The following is a 14,473-nucleotide window of genomic DNA, read 5'->3' on the forward strand; positions in this document are numbered from 1 at the left end:
AGATTGTTTTTAGAATTAGCATCTGTATGAAGCACTTTTCCTAAACAAGTATGGTTGCATTAATTTTATGAAGATCTGGGAAACAGTCATTATGACACCAGATGGTCTAACTTCTCCAAATTAACTGGCTCTAGAGAGTGCCTTGTTTGGATGTTAGTTCTGTCTCAGTTACAAATCGAATTGTATTTCTAATGCTTTAGGGTTGTGCTTGTCACAGTTATAATTTGTGTTCTGATGATTCTGGGTAGAAAACCAGTGAAATATTACTATGTTCAATAAATTAATTTATTTTTTAATCTCTTGGTGCTGTTTATACTAATATGATTAATAAGGTTAATTCTGTATTAGTTCCATCTAATTTTGTATTAAAGATTGTTGAAAAATTTATACGAATAGTTTTTTTTTTTTTTTAAATAGCTTCCAAAGATTTGGATATGGTTGATAGCCAGGTCAGCAGTAGAACTAGTAGTAGAGCCAGTAGCAAAATGGATGTTGATTCTTTAAATACCTTGGATTCCTCTTTGGAAAAGCCAGAAATTAAGTAGGTTTAGTTAAATATAAATATATTTTTATACTAACATTTTAATAAGTGCTAGTAAATAAATTTAGTGTGATCTATTTTGAGCAATTTAGAGATATTTGGGGAAAAAATGTGTGTGTGTGTGTGTAAATTAATATGATTAATTAATATAAATATAATAAAATTAATATGTATACACTCGCACATCATCATCATCAATTTCTTGATATGTGTCCTCAAAGGGTGTTCAGGCTGTATTGACAGTACTACATGATTAAGTTTACATTATTATTAATCTGCTATCAACAATTGTTCTCCAAATTAGTCTATTACTTGTCAGCACTCCAATATTATTGTATCTAACATTTCATTCTTCAAAGGCACTTCTGACTGAACCAATCCACCTAGGCATTGGTGTTCCTCTGGGTCTTTTTCCTGTCATCTTAGCATCAAACATCTGTTTTGCTAACCTTTCTTCTCCCTACTTCTCCTGTTTGAGAAGTAGGGAGTACAGTTAGTGGATGTGTCGCATGTATTTGAAGGAAGAATGGAATTATACAGATGTGTGATGGATTGCATTTCAATGGCTTAGAAGTGAGAAATATGGAGAAACTGATCCTTGATGGAAGTGCAGTGTGTGTGATGCAAGCAAGAGATCAGAAGTAAGATATGAAGTGCAAGAACAGGAAAGTGGTATTGAAGAGACTAGAGTGCTTTGCAATGGAAATAGTAACAGTGTGAGAGAGATTGAGATTGTAAGAGGAACAGGAAAATGGGGAGCCTGGGTGGACAGGAAGACATGACATAGTCAGAGTGGATGTTGAAAGTAGTAGTAAATGTATGTATGTATGGGGATGATCAGCATAGAAATGGAATAGATTGGGATCTCAGTGGGCATGTGTGGTGGGGAAATCACAAAAGTGAACTGCTGTGTTTATTTGCAAATGCCTGGAGCATCATAAATAAGAGAGATAAAATGTTTCACTGGTTGAGTTTATTCATCCCAAAATCATTGGAATAAGTGAAACATGGTTGAATGAAGATGATATCCTAACAGAAGTAGAAATGAAAGGATACAGTGTTTTTTTTTTTTTTTTCAAGGATAGAAAGGACAAGAAAGGAGGAGGAGTACTGCTGATGATTTCAGGGGACATGAAAGAGGGAAATAGTGGCAATGGTTTTGAGACAGTATGGTGTGGTGGAGATTGATATGAAGAGATATTTAGTCAAATAATGCTATAGGCCAGGGAATGTGGTGGGTGGCGATGAAGTAATGCATAAACAACTTGGATGTGTGAATGAAGGAAGAGTGATTATTATGAGCAATTTTAATTAAGGCAGTATAGATTGGAATTAAGAGATAGCATTTGGGAATAACAAAAATGAATTTCTTGAGTTCTTGAGAGACAACTATCTTGGGCAGCATGTGACTGAGGATGTGTGAAGATTGACACTTTACGATCCCATCATTTCATCAGAGGATGTAATTGTGAGTGGGATTTTGTTCCCTCTCACAAACTGGATCATGAAGTGATCCTGGGTTGTGTTGTGGCTAGCCATATGCAACTTCTGTAAGGAAAGAATATTATGTGGAAGTATAAAGCTGGTTATTATGACAAGCTTAGAAGAGAGCTTGGAGCTATAGCATGCAATGATGAGTTGAGAGGTAAGGAAATAAATGCTACTTGGGAACTGACAAAGAAATACATAATAGTATCAATGTGGGAGTGTATTCTGAAGGGCTGAATAAGGTTAGGTGTGAAATGGATGAATGAGGAACTTTATCATGAAACTGGAAGAACAAGGTACTTTGGAGGAAGCACAAAATGAATAATGGTAATAATCAATTACATGAAGTATGGTGAAGAAAAACCCTAGCATTTTTTAGATTATGTGGCAAGTAGAAGCAAGAATGATTATGAAAAGATGATGTTAATGAATGAAAATGGTAGAATGGTAAATGCTGCAGAAGACTGCTGAGATATTCAGTGATCAATTTATAATGGTATTTCATCTTCATGAGGGTGAAATCATGAGAAGCTGGAGTATAGAAGACATAGGAGTGGATGGCTTAATTGTGAATGAGCATGAGGTATCTAAGGAAATAACTAATCTTGATATCAATATGGCCTTCCTTACCGTGTGATGGTACAGTAGCCGTGAGTTCCCTTTTTATGGGGAATACGTCACCATCTAGTCCCCCAAAAAAATTTTATCCGGACTCCGGAACCGCCACAGGCTGACGAATCAGGCCTATGGTTGGGTCAGTATTCCTGGCTGTATTCCGTGTGTGTTCACGAGACCGGTTTGCCTGCTTGCAGGATGAAAAACCCCAGATAAACTGGCAGAAAAAACCCTGCTGTCCATGCCCAAGACCGGCTAACTTGGCTATGGCTGAGGAGATCCTTAAGCTCCTCGCATCGTCGACGGGAATCGAACCTAGGACACTCCTTCCCTAGGCATATGGTTGCGAAGCGCAAAGCCACTAGGCTAACCGTGCAGACATCAATATGGCATTATGATTTTATGACATATCGCCATGCATCTTAAGGAAATGTTCGAGTGAATTGGCAGTAGCAATGAACAAGGTTCCAAGGGAGTGGAAAAAGTGTAAAATTGTTCCACTCCATAAAGGTGGTGATAAGGCTGTGACTACAAATTATAGGCTAATCTATATATCTGGAATTATGGTGAAGGTACCACAGAGATTGCTGAGAAGTTGGATACAGGAATGGGTTGATAACAGCAGTGTTTTCTGTGGTTATCAGCATGGATTTGTTAAAGGGAGATCATGTTTTGCTAACTTATGTACTATAACAAGATGACAAATATCTTGAAGAAGAGAGATTCATATACAGTGGTATACTTAGATTTTTCAAAAGCTTTGATAGACTCCACACCACGAGCTGTTAAATAAATTAAAATGGATGAGATTGCACAACAGACTTCTTAGTTAGATTGGTAACTGTCAGAGGTGCATCAGAAAATTGTATGTGGAGATGCAGTATCCCGAGAGAGGAAGGTCACTATTGGTATGCCGCAGGGGTCAGTTTTGAGACCATTGTTGTTCAGTTTGTAAATTAATGATATTGGGTTATCTAGTGAGTGATATGTAGCTGTTTGCAGATGATGCAAAATTGGGGAGAGTAATGCAGAGGACTTGAATAGATTCCATGAATAGACAGGTAAGTGCACCTATCAGTTTTATGTTGCAAAGTGTAAGTTTTGAAATTTGTTAAGCAGCGATGGGATGCAGAGTATTCATTTGGTGGGGAAACTTTAATGGAGGTAGAGGAGATGAGAGATCTGGGAGTGGTGGTGGTGGTGGTGAAGGACCTGAAATTAGATAGGAAGTTGGTAGTTACCATTCTACCATTTTCATTCATTAACATCATCTTTTCATAATCATTCTTGCGCACCCAGGAAGGGGGACAAGGGGAGGACCCCTTGTCCCCCTCCCTGGGTGCGCCACTGGTCCACTATGAATTCATTGAACAGGGACAAATGGTCAACGAACAATGCTATTTAGAGGTGCTGAAAAGATTACGAGATTCTGTTTGGAGAAAAATACCTGAATTGCGGCCTGACAAGTGGATCATCCATCGTGACAATGTGCCAAGCCATAATGCGTTCATCATGACAGATTTTCTGGCCAAAAAATCGATTACCAAATTAGGTCATCTTGCTTATTCACCTGACTTAGTTCCCTGTGATTTCTGGCTGTTTCCAAAATTAAAGACTGCGCTAAAATTATGAAGATTTTCTGACATCACTGATATTCAGCATAATGTGATAAAAGAACGTGAAAGTTCTGGAAAAAGAGTTCTGGGCCTGTTTCCAAAAATGAGAACACTATCTAAACCAGTGTATAAATGCACAAGCAGACTATTTCAAAGGTGATAGTAACCACTAATGTATAGTTCCCAATGCAGGTTTTTTACAGGTGCATTCCAGGAATTGTCACACCTCGTACTTGTATTCCATTCTATTGGTATTTGTCCATTTTTGTATATTTTATTTAAAAATTTTGATAATCTCTGATGAAATTTTTTTCCACCAAATTTATACAGTTTAGAATTTATCCCATCTTTTGCTGATTTACCATTTTTTATTTTTCTTAGGTTGTCCTTTAATTCTTTCATTGTTATTATATCATTTAAAACATTTTGTAAGTTTTTGGTGTAATTTGTTTTTTTATGTGTTAGTATTATCCGTCAAAAGATCTGTAAAGTAATCCAAGAATTCTTATAAATCTATTTTGCAATTTATATTTGAAGTTTCTTTTATATCTGCATTTATGTGTTTTAGTATTTTATACGCATTGAGTCTTATTTTGTATATGTCTTTTGTATATAGTGAGGAGTAGGTTCTTTGCATGGAGGGTGGTTGGTGAGTGGAATGCATTGCCTGAGTGTGTTGTGGGTGTAGACACATTGAATCAGTTTAAGGCATGGTTGGATAAGCATGGTGTGCAATTACCCCCCCCCCCCCCCACCCCCCCCCCCCCCCACCCCCCCCCCCCCCCACCCCCCCCCCCCCCCACCCCCCCCCCCCCCCACCCCCCCCCCCCCCCACCCCCCCCCCCCCCCACCCCCCCCCCCCCCCACCCCCCCCCCCCCCCACCCCCCCCCCCCCCCACCCCCCCCCCCCCCCACCCCCCCCCCCCCCCACCCCCCCCCCCCCCCACCCCCCCCCCCCCCCACCCCCCCCCCCCCCCACCCCCCCCCCCCCCCACCCCCCCCCCCCCCCACCCCCCCCCCCCCCCACCCCCCCCCCCCCCCACCCCCCCCCCCCCCCACCCCCCCCCCCCCCCACCCCCCCCCCCCCCCACCCCCCCCCCCCCCCACCCCCCCCCCCCCCCACCCCCCCCCCCCCCCACCCCCCCCCCCCCCCACCCCCCCCCCCCCCCACCCCCCCCCCCCCCCACCCCCCCCCCCCCCCACCCCCCCCCCCCCCCACCCCCCCCCCCCCCCACCATGAAACAAATTTGGATGAACAAATGCTCTTGGCAACAGATGTGACCCCAGAAAATGGTTATCTAGCCTTGTCTGATGTGGATAACGTATATATGACACACCAAGGGAAAGCCTTTTGGAACCCTTGCTGTTGAAACAGTCACTTATGAAACCACAAAAAATTTTAAATTTTAGAAGAATATTGGAAAAACTTCAGGAATGCCTACAGTGAAGTTGCTAAAGATGTAATTGATTAATGAAGAAAAATAAAGAATGGTTAACTGCAGAAACTTGGAAGATCATCAAAAAGAGAAAAAGATAAAATCATTAATGAACAATACAAATTCAGAACGATTATATAAGGTATAAGCATGAAAAAGTTGTTGCACTAATATTGAACCGAAAAGTAACCCAAAGCCTGATGGAATGGGAACCAGTAAACGAGAGAATTATAAAAGCCAGATTATTATTATTATGATTATGATTATCTGAGATCTCCAGGGAATCAAGGACTCATCGAGGGAGGCTATAAATCACCCAAACCAGCTATTATACCTTCCCTTAAATTCATTTACACTAGATGCACTCATTACTCCTAAGGGCAAATTATTCCACTCACTCACTGCCCTCTGTGAGAAAAACCTAGCTCTTGCCCCTTTCTTGACTGTGAACAAACTTAACTTCTATGGATGCACCCGTGTTCTCTCCTCGCCTTCCATATAATTTTTATCAGAAAAATTTCATCAGTTGAAATGCTATAACACCCATTCAAAAGTTTGTTGACCTCTGTCATATCACCCCTCTTTTTCCTGTTAACCAGAGTCTGCAATCCATATACTCGCAATCTGTCCTCATAATCTAAATCCCATAATCCGGATATAATCTTTGTAACTCTTCTTTGCAGCCTTTCCACAGCTTCTTTATCCCCTTCGAAACAAGGAGACCAAATCTGCATACAATAATCTGGGTGTGGTCTTATCAAGCCTTATAAAGAGGCAAAATGACTGCCTTATCCTTACATGTTTGCTTAGCAATTAACCTCTGAGTTGTATTTGAAACTTTTGCTATGTGACCTTTGAACTTTAAATTCTTATCCACCAATACGCCAAGATCCCTTGCCTCTTCAGTTTCTTGTAGCATAACCCTGTTAATATAATATGCCGCTGGAACTCTAATCATGCCAAAATGCATAACTTTGCACTTACTAACATTAAACCGACACATTTTCGTTTGCCCAGATTTCCAGTCTATTCAAATCATTTTGTAATTGCTGAATATCAATAGCATTCCTAATTGCCCTGCCTATCTTCACATCTTCAGCAAACAATTGTACATCTGATGATAGACCCTGCTTGATGTCATTAATGGATAGAATGAACAATAATGGCCCAAGGACTGAACCCTGAGGTACACCACTGGTTCTGCAAGATTTAAAACCTTAAATCTGGCAGATTCACACCCACTGTATACCACTTTTTGATATCTGTCTGTCAACCATCCCTTGATCCAAGTCAACAGATTATATTCCAATCCCATATTTTCCAGTTTATGCAACAGCCTTTCGTGTGGTATCCTATCAAATGCCTATCATAGTGTATCTATTCCCTTTATCCAACTTGGCCATAAGGTTCTATTCCAAATTTATCAAACTTTCTGTTGTGCAGGTTTACATGCTACTAATGATGCAGATGAAGAAATAAAAGAATGTTTCCATGAACAACTCCAAAAGGTAATAAATTCTATTCCAAAACACGATATGATAATACTCATTGGCTATCTTAATGCAAAAGTGGGTAAAACAGCATGTGCAGAAGAGAACTCCTTAAGTTTCAAGGCTTGTGGAGACCGAAATGAAAATGGCATGATGTTTGTATCCTTTTGTGAAATTGAACAACTTTGTTATTGGAGGAAGTAAATTCAAGCATAAAGAGATATATAAATTGACTTGAATCGTGCCGGATGGCAGTACAAGAAACAAAATCGATCATGTTGCTATCAGTAGTAAATTCATAAGATTCATGCTTGATATGAGAGTCAAACGTGGTGCTGATCTTGGTTCTGACCACTGGTAAGTAATGAAGTTGAAATTTAAAACTTCAAAGTGTATTAAGAAAGGAAAAAAGTTCAAGAACTGCATTTGATATTGAAAAATTAAAGAAAGAAGAGGAAAAGTTTGCTTTGGAGATAAAGAACAGATTCATCATCATCAAATTCCTGCCATGTACCCTCAAGGGGTGTACAGGATATGATAGTACTACATGAAAAATTTACATCATTACCAACTTCCTATCTACAATTTTCCTCCAAATCAGTCTGTTACATCTCAAGACTCCAACATTACCAGATCTTATATTTCTATCGTCTAAGGCATCTTCCATCAAGACTGCTGTTGTAAATTACCGACCGATTAGCATATCAGGAATCATTGTCAAGGTCTTAGAGAAATTAGTCAAGAAAAGAATACAGGATTGGATAGATGAAAATGGGATATTGTATGGGGGACAACATGGTTTTGTGAAGGGTAGATCATGCCTCAGTAACTTGCTCACGTTTTATAACACAGTGATGGCTGAACTGGATAGGGGTAATGGGTTTACAGTGATACTACTGGACCTTGCCAAGGCCTTTGATAGGATACCACATGGAACCCTAATCAGTAAACTGGAGCAGATGGGTATAGATATAGGGTTGGTGAGATGGATAAGAGGGTGGTTGAAGGAGAGATATCAAAGAGTGGTTTATTCAGGAGTGGAGTCTAAAAGATGTCTTGTGACTAGTGGAGTGCCACAGGGCTCTGTTCTTGGACCACTGCTTTTCAATTTGTTCATCAATGATATTGGAAAGGATCTGAGAGGAAGTGTTCACTTGTTTGCTGATGATGCAAAGTTGGGTAGAGCAATTGTTAGTGCACAAGATGTCAAAATTTTACAGAATGATTTGGATAGTTTGGAGGACTGGGCTAGGAAAAATGGATGTCAATTTAATGTGGCAAAGTGTAAGGTTATGCACTTTGGGGTGAAAAGAATAGCAGCAGTATATCGCATTGGTGGAATCATACTCCAGGAGATTGATGAGACCAGGGATTTGGGAGTGTTGGTGGATAGGGAGTTGAAGTTTAGGGGGTACATTGCAAAAGTAACTAAAACAGCTCACCAAATCACTTGGCTTCTGAAAAATACTTTAACATGCAGAGACGAACAAGTTGTTGTTCCTCTGTATCGAGCCTTGATAAGACCCCATCTGGACTTCTGTGCCCAGCTATGGGCACCAGGGTTTCTTCGTGATAGGGAGGAAGTGGAGAGGGTCCAGAGACGAGTGACCAAGATGATAGCAGGTCTGTGGAATGAACCTTATGAGAATAGGTTGAAGATTTGTGGGTTGCAGAAATTGGACGATAGGCGAAGGAGGGGTGATATGATTGAGACATTCAAATTACTGAAGGGTTTTTATGAGATTGATCCAGAAGATATTTTTGAAAATATGACTGGTGGTGGGAGGACTAGGGGCCATGCATGGAAGCTGGGCAAGAGCGTGGTTGACAAGGGTGTTAGAGCTAGGTTCTTTACTTGGAGAGTGGTAAATGAGTGGAATAAGCTTCCAGAGTCTGTTGTGGGTGCTACGACCGTGAATGAGTTCAAGGCAAGGTATGATAGATACTGTGTGAATGTTGAATAGTTGTTCTTGACATGATGTTAGGGCCTCCCTCGATGAGTCTGTCGACTCCTTGGAGTTTCCCGGAACAATAATAATAATAATAATATATCTATTATTATTATTAATATAATAATATTATAATAATTGGTCTCCATCAGGGTCATTTTCCTGCCAACTTGGCAGAGAACACTTGTTTTGCTAATTGTTCCTCGCCCATTCTGTTTAAGTGACCATACCACCTGAGATTAGCTCTGCTAACGCATTCCTGGATGCTGACAATGTCAAGTTCTTTCCTAATATCCTCATTTTTAATATGATATTGCCATTGATGCCATCTGTTCACGCCTCTAATCTTTCTCAGGATTCATATCTGCGGTCTCTAGTCTTTGGTCAAGTGTTTTACTTTTGATCCAGCTCTCAGATCCATAAGTTAAAACTGGTTTGAACACTGTATATAGCTAATTTAGTGTTCCGACTAATTTCTCTCTTATTCCATATGAATTTATTCAATTGACTTCCCACCATACCAGCTTTGTTGATTCGGTTGTCTATTTCCATATTTAATTTATCATCTTCACTAAAAATTGTGCCTAAGTAGCTGAAATGTTTTGCTTGTTCCACAGGTTCTCCATTCATAACACAGTTGACATTTTCAATGATTCTGCCTATTTTCATTGTCCTTGTCTTTTTATTGCTGACCTTTTAGTCAGAGAATCTTGTAGCAGATTTATTTAGAAGTATAACATCGTCTGCATAAAGCAAAGAGCTGACATTAACATCTCCAATTTTGATATCATGTTTAATACCACTTTCCTTCATAATGTCATATGTGATCCATATAGATAATGAATAACAGAGGGGATAATGTACATGCTTGTTTCACACCAGATATTTAACATTAAACTATTTTCCTGTACTTCCTTCAATTCTAACTGCTTACTTACAACTCAAATAAAGACTAAGTATTACTTGATATAATGCCCCAGTGACATCATATAACTGTAGCGTATTGAATAGCTTCTCTCTTGGCACCTTGTCATATGCCTTTTCCAAATCGACAAAACTTAAATACAGATCTTTGTTATATTCCCATGCTTTCTCGACTATTTGTCGTAAAGTGAAGATCTGATCCTGACAGCCTCTATTTGACCTGAATCCAGCTTGTTCTTCACCAATCTTTTCTTCCACAATTCTTCTCAACTGTTTCTCAAGTATACTTGCATATATCTTACCAGGAACACTCAATAGGGATATACCTCTGTAATTTTCACATTCAGTTTTATTTCCCTTTTTATATATAGGTACTGTGAGAGCTCTACTCTAATTATTGGGAATTAGTCCCTCTGTCCAGGCATTCTGAACTATGCAATGCAGCCACTGTAAGACTTTTATACCACCATACTTCAGCATTTCTGGTCGAATATCATCTACTCCTGCTGCCTTTCCACATTTCAAGCCTTTGATGGCTTTTTCTACTTCAAGTATGGCGAATTATGGAGAATATCCTTGAAGAAAACCCTGAATCATTCAGGGTTTTTTTTTCAAGGCTTGCCACTGAATCTCCAAGGTTTGGTTCCTGTTCTCAAACTCTTTCATTTTTCCTTCAATAATCTTTGTGTATTTTAGTGTACAAAAATACAAAAGAACAGTGAATATATTAGAAATAGAGGAAAATCAATATATTACAATAAAAAACAACAAAGTAGAAGAATATTGGAAAATTTTCAGGAATGCCTACAGTGAAGTTGCTAAAGATGTAACTGATTAATGAAGAAAAATAAATGGTTAACTGCAGAAACTTGGAATATCATCAAAAAGAGAAAAAGATAAAATCAATAATCAACAATACAAATTCAGAATGATTATATAAGGTACGTAATCGCTATAATGAACTAAACAAAAGTGTAAAGAGAGCTGAAGGAGCTGACAAGAGAAAATATATTGTTGAATTAGCAAAAGAAGCTCAACATGCTGCAGAAAATGAACAAATTAGACAACACTATCAGATTATATAAAATGAATCAACGGTAACAAAAAAGCAATCCCTTCCTCCATTAGAGACAAACAAGGAAATTTATTGACAATTGACTCCAAAATCGAAGCAAGATGGAGAGAATATTTTGATGAAACTTTGAATGTAAAGGTAGATACAGGATCTCAACAGGTGCAAAATATTACAACTAGTGTAATACCCACTCTGAACATTTCCGAAGACGAGATTTCCTTGAGCAAAGTCAAAGATGCCCTGAAGGCACTAAAATCTAACTAACCATGCAAAAATGATAATATCAGCACCAAAATATTAAAAGCTGATCTTGACACAACTACTACCAAATTACAAAGGTTATACAATGAAATATGGAAGTCAGAAAAAAATTCCTCAACAATGGAAAGATGCAGTAATTATAAAAAAACCCAAAAAGGAAGATTTGACCAAGTGTGAAAATTGGAGAGGAATAAGTTTGCTTTCAATTTTAATTAATTAAAAGTTTTTACAAAAATTTTAATTAATAGATTAAAAACAGAAATCAAAAATTTATTAAGAGAAGAATAGGCAGGTGTCCAAACTGGTTGCGGAACCATCCAACAAATATTCACTCTTAGAAATATAATCGAACAACGTATAGAATTTCAGGCTCCACTTTACCTAAACTTCATTAATTTTAGTAAAGCATTCGATTCAGTAGATAGAGAGAAACTTTGGAAAATATTAGAAGAATACGGAATACCTAATAAATTTCTCAACATTATTAAGAATATGTATAATGGCAGAAAGTCTTGCGTGGAAGTAGATGGAAAACTTAGACTTCTTTATCATTGAAACTGGGGTTAGGCAGGGTTGTGTTCTATCTGGTCTATTATTTATAATTTTAATTCATTGGATTATGAAAAACTCAATTAATCATCAAAAGAGAGGAATACGTTGGGACTTTACATCCACACTGGAAGATCTTGATTTTGCTGATGACATAGTGCTCCTGTCCTCCAGGTTAAATGACTTAGAGCTAAAAACTGATGACTTTGCTTGCTGTGCAGAAACTGTGGATCTTCATGTAAACAAGAAGAAAACCAAGGTCATGCGAATAAATGAAAAATCAAATAAAGAAATTAAGTTAAAAAATGAAACAATTGAAAATGTCGATATTTTTACGTACCTTGGATCAGTACAAGGTGGCACCAACGAAGACAATTTACAAATAATTGCTAAAACACAAAATTGTTTCAGGTAATTAAATAAATTATGGAAAACATCAAATATTACAGTTAAAGTGAAAATTAATATCTGTAAATCTATTGTGTAAGCAGTACTGCTATATGGCTCTGAAACTTGGAAACTTACCAAGCCACGAAGTAATAAATTGGACATTGCCTAAAACAAATATTTAAGAAGAATTTTAAAAATCTCTTTGCAAAATAAATCACTAATGAGGAACTTTTAAAGAAAACTTTCTCCGAGTCATTAAATGGAGAAATTCACTTAAGAAGATGGAAATGGACACGACATGTTCTTCACATGGGGGATAAACAGAATTCCCCAAGTAGCACTGAGTTGGGCTTCAGAAGGGTGATTCTCTAGAGGTCGCCCAAAATGAACATGGAGAAGAATGATTGAATCCGAAATGAAGGAGGTAAGATGAGCAAGTTGGATAGGAGTGAGCTGTGAGGGATAGGAGCAGATGGAAAACCAACATTGCAGCCTTATGTGTTAGTAGGCATGGAAAGACATGATGATGACTATGTCAAACATCCTAGATCTCTTTCTTACCAATGACCCTTCCAAATACACAGTGAATGTAGTGGAGTCCCCCCCTCCCTCCCAGTAATTTGGACCACAATCTAGTATTCATCTCCTCTTCCCCATGAGAGTGGCTGTGATGGTTACACAGCCACTCTCAAATAAGAGTAGTTTGGCACTATAACAATGCCAAGCGGGACAGCCTCCATGACTTCTGTGCCTCATTCCCATGTTTCCAGCCTTCCAACTGAAACATGCACCGAACTTATCAACAAAGTAATCCTAACCAACATGCATCCCACACTACTCTGAACTGTCATTCCCTAACTAAACTCTGCTTCTCCAAAAAATGTGCCAAGGCTGTACAAATTAAAAACCAAGCATACCACAACTGGTGCAAAATCAAATCAAGAACTCCATCCTCCTTTAGAGCTTATACTCAAGCCTGGAATACATGCAACAACAACAACAACAACAACAAAAAAAAAAAAAAAAAAAAAAAAAAAAATCAGTGCTTCTAAAACAGAGTTTGAAAGAGCAAAAAGCAGGAAACTAGCAGCCTGTCCAAATGGCAGCCGAGCCTTTTGGTCTCTTGTCAAAGTAATTGGCTGTAACTTCTGTCCAACACTATTCCCACCCCTGTCATACCCAGATGGCTCCATTGCATCATCACTCACAGAAAAAGCCAATTTCCTGGCTTCACACTTTGCTTCCAATGCGTAACTGATAATGGTAAATGCCCCCAACCATTCAAGATGCCCAACACACAGTGTCCCCTATATCCTTTTGCCAGAAGGAGATCAGAAAAATCCTGTCCAAATTAGACACAAAAAAGTCTCTTGGCCCTGATGGCATTCCTGCAGTTGTCCTTAAAATTTGTGCACCAGAAGTGACTCCTATCCTATGTCACCTGAATATACTCTCTTACTCCACTGATATTTATCCCACAACCTGAAAATTAGGCTATATTCAACCCATTCCCAAGAAGGCAACAAGTCACTGCCATCCAACTACTGCCCAGTCCTGTCTAATGGAGAAAATCATCAATTCCCAACTTCTACACTTCCTTGAAGGCACCCACCTAATAAACAACCACCAGTATGGATTCTGTCACTGCTGATCAACAGGAGATCTTCTCGCATATGTCGCCCATCTGTGAACAAATGCCATGGAGAAGTTTGGTGAATTTCAAGTGTTTGCACTTGATATCTCCAAAGCTTTTGACCAGGTCTGGCACAAAGACTTACTAAGTAAATGATTATCATTTGGTCTGTCCCAGGACTTCTGCAGTTGGATTATCAGTTTTCTGTCTGGGTGCACACTGTGTGGTGGTGGTGGTGGATGGTTCCTTATCTTCCCACCATTTACCTAATGCTGGGGTTCCACAAGATTCTATACTCTCACCAACCCTCTTTCTACTATATATCAATGACCTACTTCAGTTGACCTCCAACCCAATGCACAGTTTTGCAGATGACAACACATTGCACTCCTCCCTTTCATTTGGTAAACCTCACTCTACACAACGCACCTCAACCTACAGAACATCAAACACCCACCCCCCTTAATTCTGATCTCCAAGCCAACCAGGGACGAATTCTCCATGCT

General features: G+C 39.0%; 1 protein-coding gene across 3 annotated transcripts in view; it reads left to right on the forward strand.

The window, feature by feature from the left end:
- LOC150107973 (katanin-interacting protein-like) overlaps nucleotides 1-14,473 on the forward strand; it is a 726,539-nt gene that overhangs the window by 361,292 nt on the left and 350,774 nt on the right. For all 3 annotated transcript variants that reach the window (XM_090415492.1, XM_090415493.1, XM_090415494.1), the window contains one exon: nucleotides 418-541. In XM_090415492.1, coding sequence (XP_090271618.1) covers nucleotides 418-541 — 124 coding nt within the window. The remainder of the gene's footprint in view (nucleotides 1-417; nucleotides 542-14,473) is intronic.

The sequence above is a fragment of the Typopeltis vanoorti genome, chromosome 3 (assembly GCF_054136105.1).
Source record: "Typopeltis vanoorti isolate ZY-2024b chromosome 3, IOZ_Tvanoo_1.0, whole genome shotgun sequence".
Classification (NCBI taxonomy): Eukaryota; Metazoa; Arthropoda; class Arachnida; order Uropygi; family Thelyphonidae; genus Typopeltis; species Typopeltis vanoorti.